Raw genomic sequence first — 23,233 nt, 5'->3', positions numbered from 1 at the left:
AATAAATAAAAAGGTTCCGTGGAATCTTTCTAAAGGAAAACTTTATCCCTGATAGCTGTTTATGGTGTTGCTTCGCATTTTTCCTTCTTCAGAGGAAGGTATCTGGAAACCAGAAAGAATTCCACAATCGTCAGTGATCCTTGCGTCCCGTTCAGTAAACATATATATACACTATGTGATCAAAAGTATTCGGACACTTGGCTAAAAATTACTTACAAGTCCGTGGCGTCTTCCTTTGGTTCTGCTGAAATTCAATATGGTGTTGCCCACTCTTAGATTGGATGACAGCTTCCAATTTTGCAACCATACTTTTAATCAGGTGCTGGAAGGTTTCTTGGGGAATGAGAGCCCATTCTTCACGGAGTGCTGAACTGAAGACAGGTATCGATCTAGGTCGGTGAGGCGTGGCACGATGTCGGCGTTCCCAAACTCCCAAAAGTGTTCTATAGGATACAAGTCAGGACTCTCTGCAGGCCAGTCCATTACAGGGATGTTATGGTCGTGTAACCACTTTGCCACAGACCGTGCAGTATGAACAGATGCTCGATCGTGTTGAAAGATGCAATTACAATCCCCGAATTGCTCTTCACCAGTGGGAAGCAAGAAGATGCATAAATCATCAATGTAGGCCTGCTCTGTGAGAGTGCCACGCCAAACAACAAGGAGTGCAAGCCCCCTCGAGTGGACACACGAACCACACCATAATTCCACCAACTCCGAATTTTACTGTTGGCACTACACACGCTGACAGATGACGTTCACCGGTCATTCGCCAATACCCACATCCTGCCATCCCAATCCCACACTGCGTACCGTGATTCGTCACTGCACACAACGTTTTTACACTGTTCAATCGTCCAATATTTACGCTCCTTTCACCAAGCGAGGCGTCGTTTGACGTTTATTTGCCTGATGTGTGGCTTATAAGCAGCCGCTCGACCATGAAATCCAAGTTTTCTCACGTCCCGTCTAACTGTCATAGTACTTGAAGTGGATCCTGATGCAATTTTCAATTCCTGTCTGATCGTCTGGATAGATGTCTGCCTATTACACTTTACGACCCTCTTCAACAGTCGGCGGTCTCTGTCAGTCAACATACGAGACTGGCCTCTACGCTTTTGTCATGTACGTGTCCCTTCACGTTTCCATTTCACTATCACATCAGACACAGTGGACTTAGGGATGTTTATGAGTGTGGAAATCTCGCGTACAGGCCACTGACACAAGTGACACCCAATCACGTGACCTTGTTCGAAGTCCGTGAGTTCCGCGGAACGCTCCATTCTGATTTCTCACGATGTCTAATGACTAATGAGGTCTCGGATAGTGAGTATTTGGCAGTACGTAGTAGCACAATGCACCTAATATGAAAAACGTATGTTTCGGGGTGTGTTCGGATACTTTTCATCACATTGTATATATATATATATATATATATGTATGTATAATACCAAAGTTTACTAGTTTGTAAAATTCTGAAGCTTAATACCAAAGATGTCACGTTGTAAAACAAATTTTCTTTAAATAAATCATAACGTTTGTGATAGTTGTTTCTGTAATTACGTATTACAATTACGTAATTAAGTATTGAAATAGACCTATAATGCAGCTATAGTGGCTTTTTTTAAGGCATGAGCTGCCAACACTACTTGGAATCGAATAGGAAGAAGAGCAGGCTCACAAGATATCTTCTTAACTGTAAAAAAATCACCCGCTGAGAAAAGCATGATTTTTCCACCTATCTTCATTTAAGTACACAACTTGACGTTGTCAGAAGTACACACTATCGTATTATATAGATAGCGCTCTAGATGTAGTTGATCTTTAAAATAGAATAGTATCGCAATATTTCAGAAGTAATGAAATGGAGATGTCTAAGGTAAGCCACGACGCGTGCGGGTATAAAGCCCATGGGAATCGTAAATTTTTGTTAAAGATAAACGTAATTTGCCGTTTGTTAAATGAAAATAATAAGAAAATATAGAATGGGATTCTATAAAAGTGGTTTATATGAATCCAGGGTGACTTGGTTGACACCATGGTAACATAAAATGGAATAGCTTTATTTCTGAGTCTATAAGCCTTCGGATCAGGTTAATCAGAGGGTCAATTAGTTTCGTATATTTCCAAATGTGTTAATGTTTAAGTATTAAGTTTATATTTTTTCAGTGTGTAACATTTGGTGTTAATATTACACGCTGTAATTACTATCAAAGGTTCAATTCAAAGTCAGCAGGGCTGTTGCAAATATTTAACTCTATTTGACCTGTTTTCATACTTTCGGAAACGTATGCACAATAAGTTCTTCACCTACTAATACCCAGCAAACCAGGCTGTCATCACTGAAAGAGAATATCCAGGAAATCAATGCATATCTTCAACTTTTTAATTTTCTCAGATGGTGCAGCAAATACAACGGGAGTAATTTAGTGCGTATTGTTTTCTGTTCATTACCTGTGCAGGTTCTCGATGTGACTAATTAGTGAAATGAAATATTCATCAGTTTCATTAGGAATTGTTCTTTTACAAAAAAAAAAAAAAAAAAAAAAAAAGAGAAAGAAAAAAAAACTTAAATCAAATAATAACGAAATGTCTCCTCTTTTCAGAATGCATTGGTAAAGGCAGAGAAAGAATAAATTCCCAAAAGTTTTATTTTAAATGTGAACTCCTTTTCTAGTTTCAGCGTTATAACGGTTTATAAATGTTGAATGTTCATCACAACATTAGACATATGTTATATAATTTTTAATCCTTAAAGGGTGTGTTTTAAAAAAAAATTATGTGTATATAGCCTTTAAAACTACTTAGTTATACTTAGTAAGGGGGTGTCAAGAAAGTCCTGTTCCCTGAAAATCGTAGTGTTGCAACTCGGAAATGAAATACGTAATATGAAGGTAAATAATGCGGGAAAAAAGTGTGATTATTTGACATATTTTTCTAAGTAGAATTTTCCGCATTAGCAAAGGGACACTGAAAGAACGGGAAAATGGCGTTATTTAGAAGAAGGATGAGAATACTTTGTTTGGCTGAAAAGACTTCAAAACTTCTATGCCACATTATCCGCTGTTTTAGACGTTCTTATTTTAAAATATCGAAACATGTCTATATGTTGTGTTTATATCTATGCGTTCACAGCTGAATAACGTTTCGTGATGTCCGTAAGAAAATCTAGATTTCATAAGATGTCTGGTCTGATAGAAAACTGTAATCTTTGCACTGCATCACTTGACGTGTTTTGGATACCTGTATATTAATATTATATCATAGGGTACTTTTGTATATTAAGAAAACTATGAAAATTACCCTCATGCCTTAAAGAGTAGATACTTGCCCACTGTTTATAGTAAATATTTTATGTAGCAATTATCATCTCCACTCGTCAGATACCTTTTCCAGGCATAAAAAATTCAATCCGTTCTGTTACTTATAGGTCCTGATTCTACTGATAATAACGTAAAAACAAGGTCGGTTGAAAGATTGCTAAGTGCAGTAGAAAATTTAATAGCAAATAACCCTTTCCTGAGCAACTAACAGATAAACTGGATGGCAAGTTTACATGCAGAAAACAATATGCAGATTTTTCTTCTTCTCCCTCTTTAATATTTTAGTTTCTGAAACTTTGGTGCTGGCCAGAGTTTGTTTTAAAGGATAACCTTATGTGCTAAGTTTTCTCTCTGTAACAAGGGGGACTTGTGAGAAGATAACTTTAGACATACATCTTTATTCATCCTCTTCTTTTTATGATACCCATGTCAGTGAAAGTAACATTATAAAATCCCAGTTGAAGTTTGGCACTAAACGTTTAGGAACATCTATTTTGAATTGTTCACAGTCTTAATTTTATAATTAAATGTATTTTTCATTTTTAATATACAGAGTAACAATCTCTTTTACGTTTTTGAAGTAATGATGAATACACACTAAAGATTTTCAAGATGCAAATAGCACCCGGGAGACAGTCTGACAGACACAACCTGCAATAGTAACGTTGCGAACCCAGTAAAAAAATTCCAATGCCATTACATTATGTTATTACAAATTTAATCCTACATACAAATCGAAAACCCACAACACAACCCTTATTTCTGAATATACCAGAATGACGTCAGAAAATGAGAACCTTAAAACTTCTGGATGCCTCTAACTGATATAATCCACGAGACGAATACGGCAATGACCTTAGTCTCGAATTCTGCAATCATAATATTAGATATTCCTTACATATAGTCTAAAAACTACATGGAATCGAAAACTCAGCGTCTCTAATAGGCTTTATTTCTTTAAAATGTTTAAATATGTATCACGTTTAACGACATAGATATATTTGAATAGACGCAAATGTCGTAACGCGGATTAAAATTTATTATCTCATAGCATTGCGAGGGTGCTAGAAACACTAGCAGAGATGGTATACTAATAGAAATGACGTACTTTGTGAAAAGTTGTAACAATTGGTATAGCCTTATTTTGTCATTATAGTAACAGTTCCTGGTAGTTATAATTGAAGAATATTTTCGCAATTCCTAATTCTCTTTTATAAAGTTAATGACAAAATGCATAAACATCTTCGTAGTTTTGTTTTTACCTGTATTACTTAGTATTCGTTGCATGGTGTTAATTTTTCCTTGTATGTAATGATTTAGAGTTAAGCCTCATGTCAAATATATAAATGTACATGTAATTTGACACTAAAAGAAAGGACATTCGTTTTGAACATTAAAAATATGAAAACTTCTCGATAATTCTCGGTTCCACATTTCTGAGAGATTTATTGTAGAACAATTAGACCAGTTTATCACGAAATGTAAGATATGATTTCATATGAATGTCTCAATATCCAGTAACGAATATAATAGAAAGCAGTTACCTCCCTCTTGTTGCTTTATTTTGCATCCAAGGCTTGGAATTTGATTCGTTTTCCATATTATCTCAATATCCACTGCTCTGTTGAGTTCGCGCCTATGGCGTGGGAGACTCGGTTTCGATTCCCGGCGTGAGCTCACGTGGTTCTTATTCAAGGTAATCAGTAGGCCCACATCTCATATAGCCTTGCTGCTGAACGGGACTTTAAACTCAAAATCAACTCAGGTCTGTTCATTGACTTTTTTACAGGCTTCGTAAAGGTACGTTTTCCAGAAAAGAGAATACTTTTACTAAATCAAAGGAAATAGTTTCTCATTCAGAAGTGAAAAGTGCTGCTTGTAAGGGATTATACAAAGGATATACTAGATCACATGTGTCAACACTCATGTTAAAATATAATCGGAAAAAGCATCTCACGTGCGAAGTGTGTGGAAAGGGATTTAATCATAGTTCATATTTGAGAACTCACATGTTAATACATAGTGGAAAAAAACCTTATACGTGCGAGCAGTGTGGAAAAGCATTTACTGAAAAATCAAAATTGGGAAAACACACCTTAATTCATACTGGTGTAAAGCCTCATTTGTGTCAAGTGTGTGGCAAGGGATTTACTCAAAAATCATCTTTGACAAGACACATGTTAATACACACTGGTGAAAGACCTTACGCATGCCAAGAATGCGCAAAAAGATTTAAACACAGTTCAAGTTTGACAATGCACATGTTAACACACACTGGTCAGACACAGCATATGTGTCAAGAATGTGGAAAGGTATTTAGTAGTCGTTCATATTTGGCAAAACACATGTTAATACATATTGGTGAGAAACTTCATATGTGTCATCAGTGTGGAAAGCGATTTATCGTACGTTCTGCTTTGACAAGGCACATCTTAACACACACAGGTGCGAAACCTCATACGTGCCAGGTGTGTGCGAAGGGATTTACTCAAAATGCACGCTTAGCAACACACATGTTAATCCATACTTGTATAAAGCCTCATCTGTGCCAAGTGTGTGGAAAGGGATTTACTCAAAAATCATCTTTTACAAGACACATGTTAATACACACTGGTGAAAGACCTTATGCATGCCAAGAATGCGCAAAAAGATTTAACCGACGTTCTTGTTTGGCAGAGCACATGTTAATACACACTGGTCAGAGGCGGCATATATGCCAAGAGTGTGGGAAGGCATTTAATCAAAATTCTTATTTAAGAACTCACATGTTAATACATACAGGTGCAAAATCATATACGTGCCAGCAGTGTGAAAGAGCATTTACTCATAGATCAAACTTGTCAAAACACATGTTAATCCATACTGGTATGAAGCCTCATACGTGCCAAGTGTGTGGAAAAGGATTTACTCAAAATGCGAGTTTGAAAAGACATCTGTTCACTCATACTGATGAAAAACCTCACGCAAGCCAAGCGTGAGGAGAAAGGTTTAATGATCGTTCAACTTCGGTAAGCCACGTGCTAATACACACTGGTGAGAGAAAACATACGTGCGAAAGGTTAGAAAAAGATTTATTAAACGTTTGACACTTCACATGTTATTACATACCGGTGGGAAACTTCAAATATAACAAAAGTCCGGAAATGGATTTAAATTCGTTCAAGTTCGACAAAACACATGTTAATCCATCCTGGTTAAAAATTTTGTATATGTTATGAGTGTGGAAATCGATACGTACGTTCTACTTTTGCAACGCACATGCTAAACAACAAATAAAAAACCTCATACTTGACTTGTGTGAGAAAAGATTTACTTAAATTCAAGTTAGGCAAAACACATGTTAAGGCAAACTGGTGCCATGCCACATTAATGCCTGGTTTGCAGAGAGCGATTTCATTAAAATTAGAGCTTGGCAACACAAACTGGTAGAAAGCTCACTCATGCCAAAATTATGGAAAAGCATTTGTTCAAATTTGAAAAGACGTGTATCCCTTGCCAAAAGGGTGAAAGAAGATTTAACCAACGTTCAAGTTAGGCAAACCAGATGTTAAGGCACAAATGTTAATAACTTCATACATGCAAGATTGGGGAAATCATCTTGTTTGAGTTACACTTTGGCAAGGCACATGATAATACATACTGCAAATAAACCCCACGCGTGAGTCAACAGAGATTTAGCCTATGTTCAGCTTTGGGATGGCACATGTCAACATACACAAAAAAAATCTCATGTGTGCTGAGAATTAATGTGGGAAAAGGAATTATAAAAAGTCAAATTTAATTCTGAAAAGACAAATTAGTACACAGAATGAGAAAGACCGTATGTGACATATCTGGGAAGGTATTTATTGAAACATCAAAGTATGGAAATGCAAAGTTCATGTTTTGCAATACATTTATCACACACGCAGAAACCGCGCATTTTCCAAAAGTGCGGGGAAGAATTTACTGGCAGTTGATCAAGAAGGCGTAAACACATACAGGTGAAAAATATCAGATGTGCCAAAACTGCAAAGTGATGTCTCCAAAGATAATTTTTACACAAGAAGAAACTGTTCACACGTGCCGAAGGGAACTATCAGACGTCCCAAGAATGTGTGTATAAAATGTAGTTGAAAAGCAAGGTTTACAACTGTCGGTAACATCAAACAAGATCAATTTAGTCAATGTGTAGCCTTTGCAACAATCATAACATGTGCAGGTGAAGTGTGGAGTGGAGTGGAGTATATGTGTGGAGTGAAATATACTCGAAGAACATATTTGCTAAGAAACATTAAGATATACAAAAGAAAATTTAGAGGTGAGTAATTTGGGAAAGGACTTATTAAAATGTCATGTTTCGCACACATACAATATTCAAACAGTATAACCGAGAGCCGAAATATATCTGATAAATGGGGGGAAAGGATATAGTAAAACATTATTTTGGTAATTTATATTAGTATATCATGTGGGAAGCATCATACCTGCCAATAACTAGAGAAACATGGTCAATTTGCTAAATAAAGCTAACACAAAGCTACGCATTATATCTCAAAAACATGATTCTATGTAAAAGGTATGAAATGAATTTAGCAGTTACCGATGTGTACTGATAGTTACAGCCTGTACAAATAATTTTCTGAGATATGGTCGCATTTTGTTCTTTGTATGTGTGAAAAATGTTGTAACAGTAGAACAATCATGAAAAATAAAACATGGTCATAAGGATATTTAATATTCTTAAATTTTCACATGCTTGATATTGTAAGACGGTGACGCAGCCAGAGAAAGAAAGGATAACCCAAGTCATAGTCCCTTTGTTAGAGCAGTCAAATTAAAAGTAAATTCTGCTTACATAGAATGTTTTCCTTTTGTGATCCATAGTTAGGCCATTTCATTGGATTCCGTGGGAAGTATAAGAGAAATTATAATTTCTTCTGATATACATATATATAATGTATGTCAGTATGTAGTACGATTATTTCCGGCCGGACCTGAACGAAATTTAATGAGCATGTAGCATCGTCTAAGGAATAAACGTTCCTTTTGATACCCGAGATCGACCAGGAATTAATCTAAGTTGTGTCTGTTCATATGCCAATGTTATTTCTCTGTATGTACTTGATAAATGTGAAGAAAGTTTATTGAACAAAGCCCGTTCTCTGAGAAATAAAAATCGGTATATTTGAAAGCTCTTTGGCCAAGGTAAGACTCTTCTCCTTGTACATAGTATTTTACCTCTGCGCAACTACTAGCTGAATCTTATCGAAATTCTCTGTCTAAAAAATGAAGGTCATTATATTTGGTGTGCGAACGAGGGAAAAGCTACTTTCAAAAACGTAGTCTGTGCACCACAGCTTTGTACGCTGAGAGCTTTTGAGTTAGATTCACAGGCTGTGTTTCCCTTGTTGTAATTTAGAATAAAGTCATGCAAAAGAAACAATGTACAGTCATGCTAGAAATACTTTTGACAAAGTCTGCATTTAACTAAATGCAGTATTAATTGTTTCTCAATTACTAAGCAAGAAAAAGGATAGTCAAATATATAATTCCAGTTCTTAATTAGCAGAATTGTTAATCCTAGAACTTGTAATATATGGCCTTTGGTGCGAGTGGTCCCGGTGAAGACGCTAGGTCGAAAATGTGTAATTGAATTTTCAGGCCACTCATCCTGCTTAAGACTTTACCTTAGTTTACCTCATCCACCAAGCAAATGCTGGGGAAGGACTTAACATAATGACTCTAGGCTGCTGACTTCCTTTTCACGCACTACGGTCCAGAAAGCCAGACATATTGGCGTCTGAGGCAATGAACTGATCACGCATCTCCAAGTTGAACAAGCAGCATTTTACCGACCATAGATGTGCATGAGCTGAGAAGTAGCCTATAGTACTTATTTATATCAATTAGCAAATTTCATAATTTCTCCATACCTAGTAAGCTGGAACAAGACCGTCTGGAGAGGGGTATAAGGATATTGCTTCTGGATTTTAGGAAGACAGTTTTATCAAATTGTTTTAATAATACTAACAAAAATATGGAACATACGTCACTGGACAATCTTCCTGCCTCTCGCGAAACCTGGAATGATGCTACTGTTCTATAGCAAGGGACACATATTTGATTTGGATATTTTGATATAACACAATATGTTAGTACTGAGTTAAAAATTACCATATGGGCGTTTCAATAATGCATATTACAATTTTCCTTTTACGGCTGACCCAGCTTATAGTATAACCGAAAAAGATGTTAGGATTTTCTTTTCATAAATAACATTAGTACACTAATTAAAAATCCTATCATGTTGAAGTGTATTATATGAAAACAAAACACAAATAAAGCATTTCACTTTCATTATGTTTTTTTATTATTGAATTTATAACTACTCTCTTCAGTATAAATCACTTCTTTATAACCAGACGTCCGCTTCGTCGATACTCTCCGAAGGTTGATTATTTGTTTTCCCCCACCATGCTTCTGTCTGTACGCTATAAAATAAATCAGCCATAATTGCATGTATGAGTTTGTGTTTACAAAATACTTTCATTTCCAATTTTAATCCTTCACCATCAATGTTCACATCACTTTTCCTGTCAAAAAGGATACTTGGAAAATTGATGTCCATTCCATTATTAATACTCTTTTCATCTACACATGTATGGATTCCAGCAATTCCTCTGCATGCAAGATACTGCGATTGTACATGGTTGCGCGTAGCATCTGTACACAAATCAAGATATTAATGTAGCACAACACTGCAAACTTTACCGTTTTTCACAGCATGTTCAATACACCGTAATAAACTTAAAGTTAAATACACAGTATTTCAAGGAGCATGAAGTGTTCCCTTCTTCTCTAACATCACTAATTTTCACCCAATAGTTTTCGCATCACCAGTTTGCTTTTTCTTCAAAGAGATTTTATAAAAGTAATTTTCACTTGAGAATTTAGTCAGAAACAAACGGAGTCAAAGGTACAAGCTTTTTCCACTCTGCCAAATTTAACTCCACTCCAAACACAAGTCCTTTACCAACGCGAATTCTCAAGACATTGATCTTAAATTGAAGCTTCTAAATGTAATTATTGCCTTCTGATCTTGTTGACATTTGATACGATGACGATCTTAATTATAAATAATGTTATTTGTATATGAATGTTATCGCTCGATGTAAAAATGAACAATTAACTTGTAACTCCGCGTAATCATCAATTAGCTATAATTTTGAATAGACCCATAAACAATATTTTTAATGAATCGACGTTTTTCTGATATGTGATTTGTAATAAAATAAAATGTTGTTATGAATGAATTAATATATATATGGAGAAAGAAGAGAAGAGAAGACTACTTATATTGATGTAATAATAATTAATACGAGGGCTATTCAAAAAGTGAATGTTTTGAAAATATCCTTGGTTCTTTCCTTCACTGTAATACTGTTAAGGAATTCCCGTTCTGGGCGACATTTATATAATGGGTGAATATATATAATGGTATTGTATATATTCTTGTTATAATGGTATTGTTAATCTGTACCTATTTTGTCAATACATGGTCAGAGGCGCAATAATTAAACATATATATATATATATATATATATATATATATATATATATATATAGTTAAAAGAAAAAAACATTATTATTGACATGTTGTCATGATAAATATATTATTGACATGATATACATGAAATGGATGGCTGTAGATGTAAATCAACGATAACTGGATACGAGTCAGGTGATTTCAAAGGATTAAATAAAATGGTTAGTAGCTATTAAGTGATATGTTTATTGTAATAACTTGATATATCTGCGAATTAGGGCTAAAGTGATTTTTATTCGCTTTACATCATATCGAGAAAATCAAAGAAAAATAATTTTTGCGTTTCGAACAAACTTGGGTTGCACGATAAATGTGGCTCCAACTTAGGAATTAAAAAAAAAAGATACGTGGCATCCAGAGCACAAAGATCCAAGTCCATTTTCAAAAAGGTTCATTTTTGCTTAGCAACTTTGTATTTTCGTAGCAAAGAGTCCGAAATAAATTAAACAAAAACCACGTGAAAGTTTAAGTGTGAGCTAGAGTTTCATAGGACAACCGCTAGGCAAGAGCGTTTATGGAACGCGAGATCACAAGGGCTAACGTCCATCTTCGTGCGCTTAAATTTAAGATAACATTATATTGTGTACTTTGCAGCGTGGGAAAAATTAACAAGTCAAGCTCCAAATGTAATAGTCCGTAATGCATAATTACGTTACATAAACTCAGGGGCTGTAAAAAAGAATGCACTGGCGGAAAACGTCATATCTTCACAACTACGAATCCGAAACGAGAGAAAGACAAACTACGTGACAAGCTACAATCTAGAGCTTTATATGATTGCCGCTAGAGAGGGGCGTCGTTTAAATGTCATCCGCCCTCCAACCCTGAAATTCAGATTTAGAGCAGTAATAGAGACTTAGAAACCAGAATAGAGACTGAGAAAAGTCGTACAGAACAAATTTGAAGACCTTACACCGATTAAATACTGATTTTAGCAGTTAAAATTCATTTCCATTCTCGAAATTGGGCCTAAGCAGCTTTTCAGTTTCGGTCATATGTATTTTCAGTGAGAGGACCTTATATTTGTTCTGTTGGACTTTGTTTATGAAAAGGTTTCTAAATCTGCCTTACTTCGCCCAAAATCTGAAAATCAGAGTTAGGTGGGGAAAGCTTCCCTTCTGCCGCCACTAAATCCCTTTAAGTGTGCCCCCTCGAACGGCGCGGAGCTTCCCTGTTGAGCAGTTGCCACCTGCCCTCCGCAAATTACGGACCTGACAACTTGAAGTGTGCTTCAAATATTACTTTTCGGAAATTAGTTATTTTAAAATGATTATATTACAGGGTGTCTGCTGATACTGGAAATACTTGAATTATACTGGAATTTAATTTTAATAGTGGAAATTATTGGAATTTTGACCCACATACTGGAAAATCGTTAAATTGGTAATATGTCGACAATACATTTTTGTAATTGTTGTAATAGACTTAAAAACAATTTTGTATCCATTCAGATTGTAAATTTTTCCAAAGGAAGAGTTGTACACATTTTGTAATTAAACATTTAAAGCAGAGGGTGGAGGGCTGTGAAGGAAGTTGGTAGGCCCTTTAAAAAATGTTTAAAAAATCATTGCATTAGCATTAGTGTCCTGAAATAGCAATCAAATTTTGCAACTAAAATTTCACCCACCTCCAGGTGACCAATCCAATAAAAATTATGTACACATGCGTACAATTCCGATAACCCAATATAATTATTTGAGACAAATGCTGCAGGAAATGCCATACTAAATCCAATAGCCATTCGAAAGTCAGTCTTCAAACTACTGGTGTTACACAAATTAAATTAGATAAAATAAGAGAAAAAGGTGCCTTATCAGTAATAGCTAACAATAATAGAATGTCGGCATTTTGAATCGATACGGACACCGAAAAGTCATTTCCAATATCGTTTTTGTCACGAGAACGATATTTGATATATTCAGGTGCATTAGTGGACTACAAAAATATTTATCATTCTTTTTTAGAAAATTATCTGAAATCCAATATGGCCAACAAAAATTCAAGAATGAACTATATAAAAGCCATTATAGTAAAACGATTTGATTTCTGGTATCAATGTTGGACTAATTGGTATATACAATTTCATCGGCGCAAATCTATCCTCAGCATTGACAGGGGGAAATTTAAAAGCAATGTCGTGGAAGATGAGGGGTGCAGAGTTGTCTTCAACATTGGGAGGCGGACAGATTTGAGGTTCATTCTGGGGGGAGGATAAGAAACAATACGATAGATGAATCTGATTTCTGAGGTGAACGTGTTGCGTGTTATATATTAGGCGATGTAGATGAAGTACACCCATTTCCTCAGAATTTCTGCACGTATGTATAGCTGAGACTATTTTCCAGTATGTGGACAGGAACATATCGTTCTCTTTCATTTATTGCAATCTTTGTCTAGGTAGCAGGAGCAAAATTAATACGGACTGATGTGACCTAAATACGCCAGACGTGAAGTTTAGATTGAAATTTTAAAGAATACGATTTCTTTCTAAAAATGAAACAAGCTAAGAGACGTCAATTTCATCTCACTTTCCTTTGTGGCAGTTGGACACAAGTTGTCACATTTCTCCCCAAAAATCACATTTCAAATGGGATTATTGGGCTGCACACTCCCCCGATTCCAAGATTTGGAAACATATCCACCTCAACCCGGGATTTCCGCCAGTGTACTCGATGAAACTGTAATACTTGTTGCAAGTAGAGAGTAAAAACTATTAACAAGTAAGTTTTTACACGATTTTCAAATATATGTTTGCAAGATCATGTCTCAAACTGTTCATCCTGTTTTCAACATATTTGTTTCCGTATGTGTTTTAAAACTTGTTTTCAAACATGATAAAAACAGATTGGTTTAGGCCATGACATGAGTTTTAGTATAGCTTTGTCATGTTTGCATACTAATAATGCTCCAGTTCTAAACATAAAATACAGCTTCAGTGCACTGTGCGAAAATACATCGCCGTAGCGTCCACCTAGCAGGAGAGGTTAGTTAGGTTATAATTCTATAAAATTTAAATATGCTTTGTTACAAACTTGACTACAGGCACCATTCTCACTCGCTGTCCCACAACTAAATCATAACGAGTTTATCTCTCCGTCCAATAGTCCCTTCCACCACCACATGCAGTGCCGCTTACATCATCAAAAATATGGAAAATAAACATCTTTCATCTGACTTCACTCATTCTTCATCAGAAATCAAAATAAATTATCCAATTAACGCGGTAAATTTCCTTTCGTCTGTCGATACAGCAGTTATTTAATTAAATTCAAAGAGTTTACGGAATGGATGTCAGTGTGACAATTCCATTCGTTAACAACCTGTGTTTTATTGTTCACTCTCCCACCTAGTTTTAGTCGAATACATGCTATGGAAGTGTTACTAGTGTAAAATCATTACAAGTGCTTTACAACAGAAAAAATAAGTGAATGCATGGAAGATAAGTGTTGTATATAATAAAATCCACCGAAGAGGTATTTCTACACAGTGAACAGAAGTTGAATTTTATGTATACATGCTAAGGGTTACTAATATAAAACCATGACAAGTGCTATTGTAACTCGTATCATAGCCAAAACCGACTTATTTTCATTCCCTTGTTTACGCGTGTACCCACCATCGGTGACACATTTGGTTGCTTCGGATGCACTCCCACTAGCTTTGGCCTGCTAAGGAAGTTACAATTATTTCAAGTGATATAACAAAACTTAGGAATACGAACATATAGTAACAAAGTTGAGTAAACTTGTAATACTTAGACTTGTTTCTTAAATGAAAATCATGGATACTATAGACATGACTTGATACTGTGTTGTCGTCCAGTGTAAATCCTCCATAAAAGGATAAAAATTATTAGTCAACTAATTTTTGATTTTAAATGGTCATTTGTAGAGATGTCTTCACATTTAAATGGTTTAAAAACGTTCAGTAATAAATGCGAATCCAAATTTACTTAAAAGCCCTTGTACCTATGACCGGCCAGGTTCGATTTCCCATGTTCGTGCTGTTAATTTTTTTTATCCAAAACGGATTGAGTGGTTAGTAAGAACAAGTACATAACTCTGCAGGTGGCAGTGGTTAGAACAGTAGTTAACTATAGCTCTTAATCAAATCATAAACCAAGATGAACTCATACAGAGGTCGCTTTCGTACCTACCCACCACCTCTGACGCGTCAATCGGTGAGGCAGACAGAGTACGTATGAATACCATCACAAAATACTAAGAATTCCTGTAATGATTATTGTAAGAAACGTGGAAAACATAACTGAAAACAAAAAAAAAATGCATAGGATAAGTTTTACTTGATCAATAGGTAATTTACATTTCACACTTACTTACGTGTATCCTTTACTAGTATACTTTTATTCATACATCTATTTCAATATATATTCAGAACCTACCAACCCATTTAATATATAATAAAAAAAATCAAAAAGGACGAAGAATTGATTTAAATGGTATTATATCTTATTGCCGGCTTATATTAAGATTGGTGGTGCACGACCACTTCGCAGACGTTGGTTCACTGAACACTTCACAACTTTTGACATTGATTGTGGGGGATTTTGTGATGGATTTAGTGTAATTCCGTAGAAGAGAAATTCCTTTTAGTTTTGTCTTCCTATTCCAACGATGAATTTAAGACACACTTCAATTTGCACCACCTCATTGTAGAATTTACGGTGAAGTTACTTGATATACAATAAATTGATAGTACGACGAATGAATTTGTCTTTTCACATAACTTTCATTAATGTTGATGTAATTAAATGCGAAGATTCATTTTGTTCATTGACCAGACATGTACGCAATAGGTTTTCACGATGTGTGTTCACTTGGTTTTTAAACTAATTTATATCATTTTTACATATATTCACTAACTTTCACTATAATATTTACGTCGTGAAACTGCGTTAACAATAGAGGATATTTATATTGTTAATTTTACAACACCGTGGAAGATTGCTTAATTAATCACTGATTTTTTCTTTCACTGCAATTACACGTTTACATGTTTTGTCCTTGTTCTTGTGATGGTGTCGCAATGCCAATCTTTGGTGCCTTCGACACAAAGCGTCTGGCTTCCTACGCCTATTAATGGTAGTGAGTAATATTAAAATATTATTAGAAAGCAATCTTTTGTAGATAATATGTGTACCATTAAGTTTTGTACCTATTTGCCATTTAAATAAAGCAATGAACTTACCAAAAACAATAGAAATAAATGTCGATCAAGTTTTACGAAACTACTTTTTGAAAACATCATAGCCACTTCACATCCCTTTTGTTTCCTGAACACTTATGGGAAGTCATCACGACAAAGTATTACTAAACGTTAAAAAACAACACCATTATACAAGGTTTGCGTCAACGTTTTGTGCATAGAGCCTTATTCCACTTCAGATGGGGCTGACTAGGGAATTTAAACAAATGGAATGGGAGTGAGGGTGGACACACGCTCACATATCTACAATTTTCTTCAATGTAATAGTTAAAGTTAATTTATCCATCTCATTTTTTCATTCGTACACAGCTTGATAAGATGAATAACGCTTTGCGTATATCTCTGTTTATTGCAAACATAAGTTTCAAAATCCCCAAGTTATTAAATAGACTAAAATTCACTTGTATTGCGCTGATATCAAAACTTCACTTGTGATCTTATGTCGCCTCTTGCTTTTCCTCCTCATGGCTATGATGTCATACTCCAACGTCTCTTCCGCTTCTCGACAAACTAGTCTAGAAAATGTAATGACATATGAAACCCATAATATAATCCAAGATTGCTAACTTCATACGAATATGAAGTAAAGCATAAAATAAATGTTGATTTGAAACACTTCTATATATATGAAGGCAGACTCTGTAAGTTGGCCATGCAGTATATATACGTGATTACCACTCAGTGTGTTAATATGTTGTTTGAGCAATTAACTGTAGCAGCGATTATAACGGTTCTTTTAAATAATTTATTGATGAGCCATTAATAATGCAAAGCTCTTTTGTAATTTTTCCATTTATTTATACTTAGTTGTCCTGACAACCAGACACCAAAATCCTATTATTTAAAAATTATATAACATATGAATATCTTAAAATCAATATTATTTCTAACTACTATTTTCTTCTTCTTCAAAAATAATCTAGTTTATTACATATATAAAATACTTTACGCCCAACTTTACAAGTTTACTAGTAATAAAAATATAAAAATACACAACGTATCGTGTTACGATGAGTTCAGAAGATTTCAGTTTATTGAGTTGAGTTGATTTTGAGTTTAACGTCCCGTTCAGCAGCGAGGCTATATGAGACGTGAAGATTTCAGTTCAGAGAGTGAAACTAATACTCCGAAAGCAGTGATTTCTTTGCTTGAATCTTATCAGAAATTTCTTCCGGGGAGGATTTCGCAGTCGGGAGGAGGCATTCACTGTCGAAGAAGAAACTCATTTGACAATTTAGAAGGAGATTGTTTGGCAACTATGTTATAAAGTACGTCAAATCTAAATCAAACAAATATTTATAGAACAGGAGGGAAAAATACACTACTGTATGTAAAGTAAAAAATGACCCTTTTCTACTTTCAAGTAAGAAATATAACAGTAAATCATAAGAAAAAGACTACTATGTGAACAGGCATTAAATTGAAAATATATTAAGTAGGAAAATGAAATAGTTCTCTTACCCATTTATTTTATTTTAATGTTCAAAAGAAATGGAATTTGTGGTTAGCATATATGCCGAAAGACATGTTTGATGTTAAGATATGCTGATATTGATTTTGATGTTTTAAATATCGAAAATATTATATCTTAAAAAAAATATCATGAGAAATAATATGTTCTTATGAAGTGTTTAGTGTACATTCGTTGTACTACTTATGTTCTTTCGTACATTTACGATAGATTACATTACATCTACCTATATAAGAGCTCTCTAGATGCTCTGTTGTTAGTCTTTGCCCTTCTGCGCAAAAGACCGATTCATTTTCAACATTAACCAATAGCTCCTTGTTTGATATGATACTACTTAAAAAGGGTACTTAACGTCAATACAACCCGTCAACTAAAAAAAGAGTAGAAACACATACAGTAAGAATGAAATAGGCATAACTGAAAATACCGAGAAAATTACATACCAGCAAATTAAAATACCCAACCGCGACTACAAAATAAATTTAACTGGAAACTGCTAGCGCTACATGTATTTAGGTAAAAACGAAAGGCTGCAGAGAACGAGTAAATCTTTCCTTAAATTATTACAGTGCGCCTTAAAAGTGTTATCCCATTTTAAGAGGAAAATTTGTGTAACATTGCTTTTCATATTTTATTTAAGAAATATAAACTAGTAAGTTAGCAAAGGAAATTTTAGTTTTGGCGTTTTCTGGCCTCGTACAACATTTATCTACGTTGTGAATTCGTAACTATTTACAAAGAAAAATAACTAACATTTGTACTTCGATAACATGTACTGTGTATACCAAAAACATATTATTCTAGTAACCTGCATTGTTGTGTTCACAGTATCAGAATTTCCATATTTATTCTGGTTCTGGATTTTCGTTATTTAGGTATATCGATATTTTGATATCAGTACTAGCAAAATTTCGATATTTAAGACACTGGTTTCAGTATATATTACATTCCTAGTATAATTAAAAATCATTTCACCCACTAACCCAATTTCAAGAAAAGTAGCAATAACCAATGTCTTTCACTGGCCTTTTTGTAAATTTTAAAACTAACGCTACTTTTCTTGTTGCTTTCAGATTTGTTTGCTTGAGTGCTGAAGGTTTCAGATCATTAACATATATCTTTTTGTGTTAGCAAAATGCCTTTTCATGGTTTCAACGTTGCTTCTAACGAGGTTGAAATGAAAACAGAGAACGTTCCCATTAAAGCTGAAATGGAAACAGAAAGTGAGTCGTTTGAAGAATGTAATTACAAACTATATACTAATAACGCTGTTGATCATAAAGATCCTCTTACAATGCATTTGGAATGTAAGGAAGAAGAAAGTTCAACGAAACGAGAAAATATTTGTTCAGAATGTAATGAGGATGAAACAGTATCAGATTGGAAAGTAACTTCGAAAGCAATATGTTTGCTCAAGCGTTTATCAACGGCTGATGTACTTGTAAATTACAAGCGTTTTCACAGTAAGATCAAGCCAAAATCCAACGATTTTAAACACAACACGGAAGAGTCTGCCACTATCGGACGTAAGAACGATCACGAAGATGACGTTCAACAAAATGATAACCTTGATGGAGGTGGCAATTCTCAGGCTCTCAGGTACGTTTAAGTACGTTTGTTCCTTCAGAAATGTTCTCTATTGATATTTATTTTCAACAGTTGCACTACGTTAAATATACTTTTTCGCGTAGCTTAAACTTAGTTATTTGAACCGCAAACTTTTGAACACTTAAAAAAATACAGCCGAGTCCTTAGCCTTGAAAAATGTGTTCAAACGTAACGGTAAATTTTTAGTAATCTCCTCCTTATGGCCTTAAGTGTTAGGGTTGAATACTCACATGATTATGAGTAATGTTATGAGCTATTCTTGTTACAAACCTTTACCTTACAAGAGATACATATCTTTCTAAGTAAAATGATAACTCAGCAATAATTTAAATAAGATTCCACCGTATTTTGAGCAGAATTAATTCACAAATACACGAACCAAACCAACGATGAAGTGCATAATAGTTGATCAGTTATTTGCATACTTTATCATCAATAAAGTATCAGTGTATGTTGGAATTCAATCTAATAGACGTCTTGGAAATGTATCATCTATTGCTGTTTCATTTGTACTGTTTATCTTGATTTCACACTTTCACTGAGAGTAATTACACAGCATCGTTCACACGAAAGGAAAAAAGTACACACTTTTAAATTACTACTAAATTACAGTAATATTTCACAAGCATTTGCACTTTCGTTTGTTTCGGAAGAAATGAAAAATAGTTTGCCGGTATTTCTATGCTTAATATATGCACAAAATAAATGTAATAATATTAGTAAAATACGTATGAACATATGCTACATATATGCGCCTGGAAATAAATGTAAACCATGTAAAAATTCACCCGCTGACAAAAGGATGTTTTTTCCAACTATCTTCATTTTAGTGCACAATATAACATTGTCAGAAGTGCACGCTATCGTATTATATAGTTCTGTTATTGACAAACATTAACGAAGACTGAGGAATTCCGAAAATAAAATATAGAGTAAGCTACTTAGCAAAATGAGGAACTAAGAGAATATTTTTAGTGCTCTAGATGTAGTTGGTCTTTAGAATAGAATAGTATCACAATATTTCAGAAGTTATGAAATTCAGATGTGTAAGATGGGCCACGTCGCTTGCGAGAATAATGAGCATGGGAATCGAAAATTTTTGTTGAAGATAAAGGTAATTTGCGGTTTGGTAGGTGAAAATAATAAGAAAATATAGAACGGGATTCTATGAAAGTGGTTGATAGGAATCCAGGGTAACTTGGTTCCCTCCATTGTAACATAGAATGGAAAAGTTTTATTTCCGATTCTAGAAGCCTTTGTGTCAGGTTAATCATAGGGTCAGTTAGTTTCGTATATTTCCAAGTGTTTACTAATGTTTAAGTATTAAGTTTGTATTATATTTTTTCAGTGCTTAACCTTTGGTGTTAATATTACACGCTGTAAATTACTCTCAAAGCTTCAAATCAAAGTCAGGGCTGTTGCAAATATTTCACTCTATTTGACCTTTTTTCATAGTTTCGGGAACGTATCCAAAATAAGTTCTTCATCTACTGGTAGCCAGCAAACCCACATCAGCTCACCAGGCTGTGATCACTGAAAGAGAATATCCAGAAAATCAATACATAACTTCAGTTTTTGAATTTTCTCAGATGGTACAGTAAATACAACGGGAGTAATTTAGTGCGTATTGTTTTCGGTTCATCATCTGTGCAGGTTTTCGTTGTGTCTGATTAGTGAAATGAAATATTCATCAGTTTCATTATGATTTTTTTTTTACAAACAAACTTTAATTGGAATAATATTAATAAAATGTCTCGTCTTTGCAGAATGCGTTGGTAAAGGAGGACAAAGAATGAATTCCCAAAAGTTTTATTTTAAATATGAAGTCCTTTTCTAGTTTCAGCGTTATACCGGTTTATAAGTGTGGAGTGTTCATCACAACATTAGGCATATAATATCATAAAATTTTTACCCCTTAAAAAGTGCTTTGTTTCTAAAAAAATAATAAAATAAAATTGTGTATGTTGCCCTTAAAACTGCTTAGGTATACTTAATAAGGAGTGTCAAGAAAGTCCTGTCCCGTGAAAATTTTAGTGTTATAAGTCGAAAATGAAATACATCATATGAGGGTGAATGACGCATTAAGAAAGTGTGATTCTTTGACATATTTTCTAAGTAGAATACTCCACATTAGTAAAGGGACACTTAATGATCCGAAAAATAGCGTTTGTTTGGCTGAAAACATTTCAAAAGTCCTATGCCACAAGACCAACTGTTTTAGGCGTTCGTATACTAAAATATTTAAACATGTCTATATGTTGTGTTTATATCTATGCGTTCACAGCTGAATAACCTTTCATCACGTCCGTAAGAAAATCTAGATTTCGTAATATTTCTGGTCTGATAGCAAAACTGTAATGACCGTACTGCATCACTTGATGTGTCGTGGAAGCCTGTATATTATATATTAGTGTTATATCATATGGTACTTCTATATTATTAAGAAAACTATGGAAATAACCTTCATCCCTTAAAGCGTAGATACTTGCCCACTGTTCATAGTAAATATTTTATGTAGCAATTTTCATCTCCACTAGTCAGATACCTTTTTCCTGGCGTAAAATTTCAATCCGTTGTGTTACTTATACGGTTTTCATTCTACTGATAATAACGTAAAAATAAGGCCGGTTGAGAGCTAATGCTAACTGCAGTATAAAATTTAATAGCAAGTAACCCTTTCCTGAGCTACTAACAGACAAACTGGAAGGCAAGTTTACATGCAGAGAAATATAATGCAGATTTTTCTTCTTCTCCCTCTTTAATACTTTATTTCCCAAAACGTGGGTGCAGGCAAGAGTTTGTTTTAAAGGATAAGCTTATGTGCTAAGTTTTCTCTCTGTAACAAGAGAGACTTGTGAGGAGATAACTTTAGACATGCCCTCTTCTTTTTATAATACCCATTTCTGTGAAAGTAACATAATAAAATCCCAGTTGAAGTTTGGCACTAGGCCTTTAAGAGCATCGATTTTGAACTATTCACTGTCTTAATTTTATAATTTTATGTATATTTCTTTCATTTTTAATATACAGAGTAACATTATCTTAACAATACCTTTACGTTTTGAAGTAATGATGAATACACACTGATGATTTTCAATATGCAAATAACACCCGGGAGACATTCTGGCAGAGACAGCCTGCAATAGTAATATTGCGAACCCAGTAAAAAAAGTTTTTCTTCGAATGTCATTGCATCATGTTATTACAAATTTAATCCTACTTACAATGCGAAAACCCACAACAGAAGGCTTATTTCTGAATATTCCAGAATGATGTTAGATAATGAGACCCTTGAACTCCTGGATGCCTCCAACTGTTATAATCCACGGGACGAATAGGGGAATCACTTTAGCCTTGAATTCTACAATCATAATATTAGTTACTTCTTACATATAGGCTAAAAACTACATGGAATTGAAAACTCAGTGTTTCTAATAGGCTTTATTTCTTTAAAGTGTTTTAAATACTGTATGTATCACGTTTAGCGACATAGATATATTTGAATAGACGTAAAGATCGTAACGCGGATTAAAATTTATTATCTCATAGCATTGCCAGGGTACTAGAAACACTAGGAGAGATGCTATACTGATAGAAATGACGTGCTTTGTGCAAAGTTTTAAGAATTGTTATAGCCTTCCTTTGTCATTATAGTAACAGTGTCTGATAGCTATAATTGCAGCATATTGTAAAATTTCTTGGGTGGAGCAATGAATATGTGCACGAGATTTCCCTTCACCTTTTTATTATAAAACGTTTATGTACAGAAATAAGAATTTTCCATAATATTTAGGTAAGTTTAGATAGGAGTTCGGTGACCAAGCGTCGTGGGCTTTGAGGTGAGGTACTCTCGGTGACCAAGCTTCGTGAGAGGGGTGTAGATTAGGTATCTCTCTCTCGGGGACCGTGCGTCGTGAGAAAGAGGAAAGGAACCCGGTGACCAAGCGTCGTGGGTATAAGGATGGGTACCTCTCGGTGACGAAGCGTCGTGAGAAGGGTTTTAGGTGTTGCCATCAA

General features: G+C 34.6%; 1 protein-coding gene across 4 annotated transcripts in view; it reads left to right on the top strand.

The window, feature by feature from the left end:
- Positions 1-9,643, top strand: part of LOC145666368 (uncharacterized) — a 42,869-nt gene extending 33,226 nt beyond the window's left edge. For all 4 annotated transcript variants that reach the window (XM_081733538.1, XM_081733537.1, XM_081733539.1 and 1 more), the window contains one exon: positions 5,113-9,643. In XM_081733538.1, coding sequence (XP_081589664.1) covers positions 5,113-6,301 — 1,189 coding nt within the window. In that variant the 3' untranslated portion in view covers positions 6,302-9,643. The remainder of the gene's footprint in view (positions 1-5,112) is intronic.
- Positions 9,644-23,233: the final 13,590 nt, after the last annotated feature.

This window comes from Thermobia domestica, chromosome 12, assembly GCF_964235325.1.
Source record: "Thermobia domestica chromosome 12, izTheDome1.hap1.1, whole genome shotgun sequence".
NCBI classification, from domain to species: domain Eukaryota; kingdom Metazoa; phylum Arthropoda; class Insecta; order Zygentoma; family Lepismatidae; genus Thermobia; species Thermobia domestica.
Note: the sequence above shows the minus strand (reverse complement) of the source record. Positions and strands in the feature narration are given on the sequence as shown.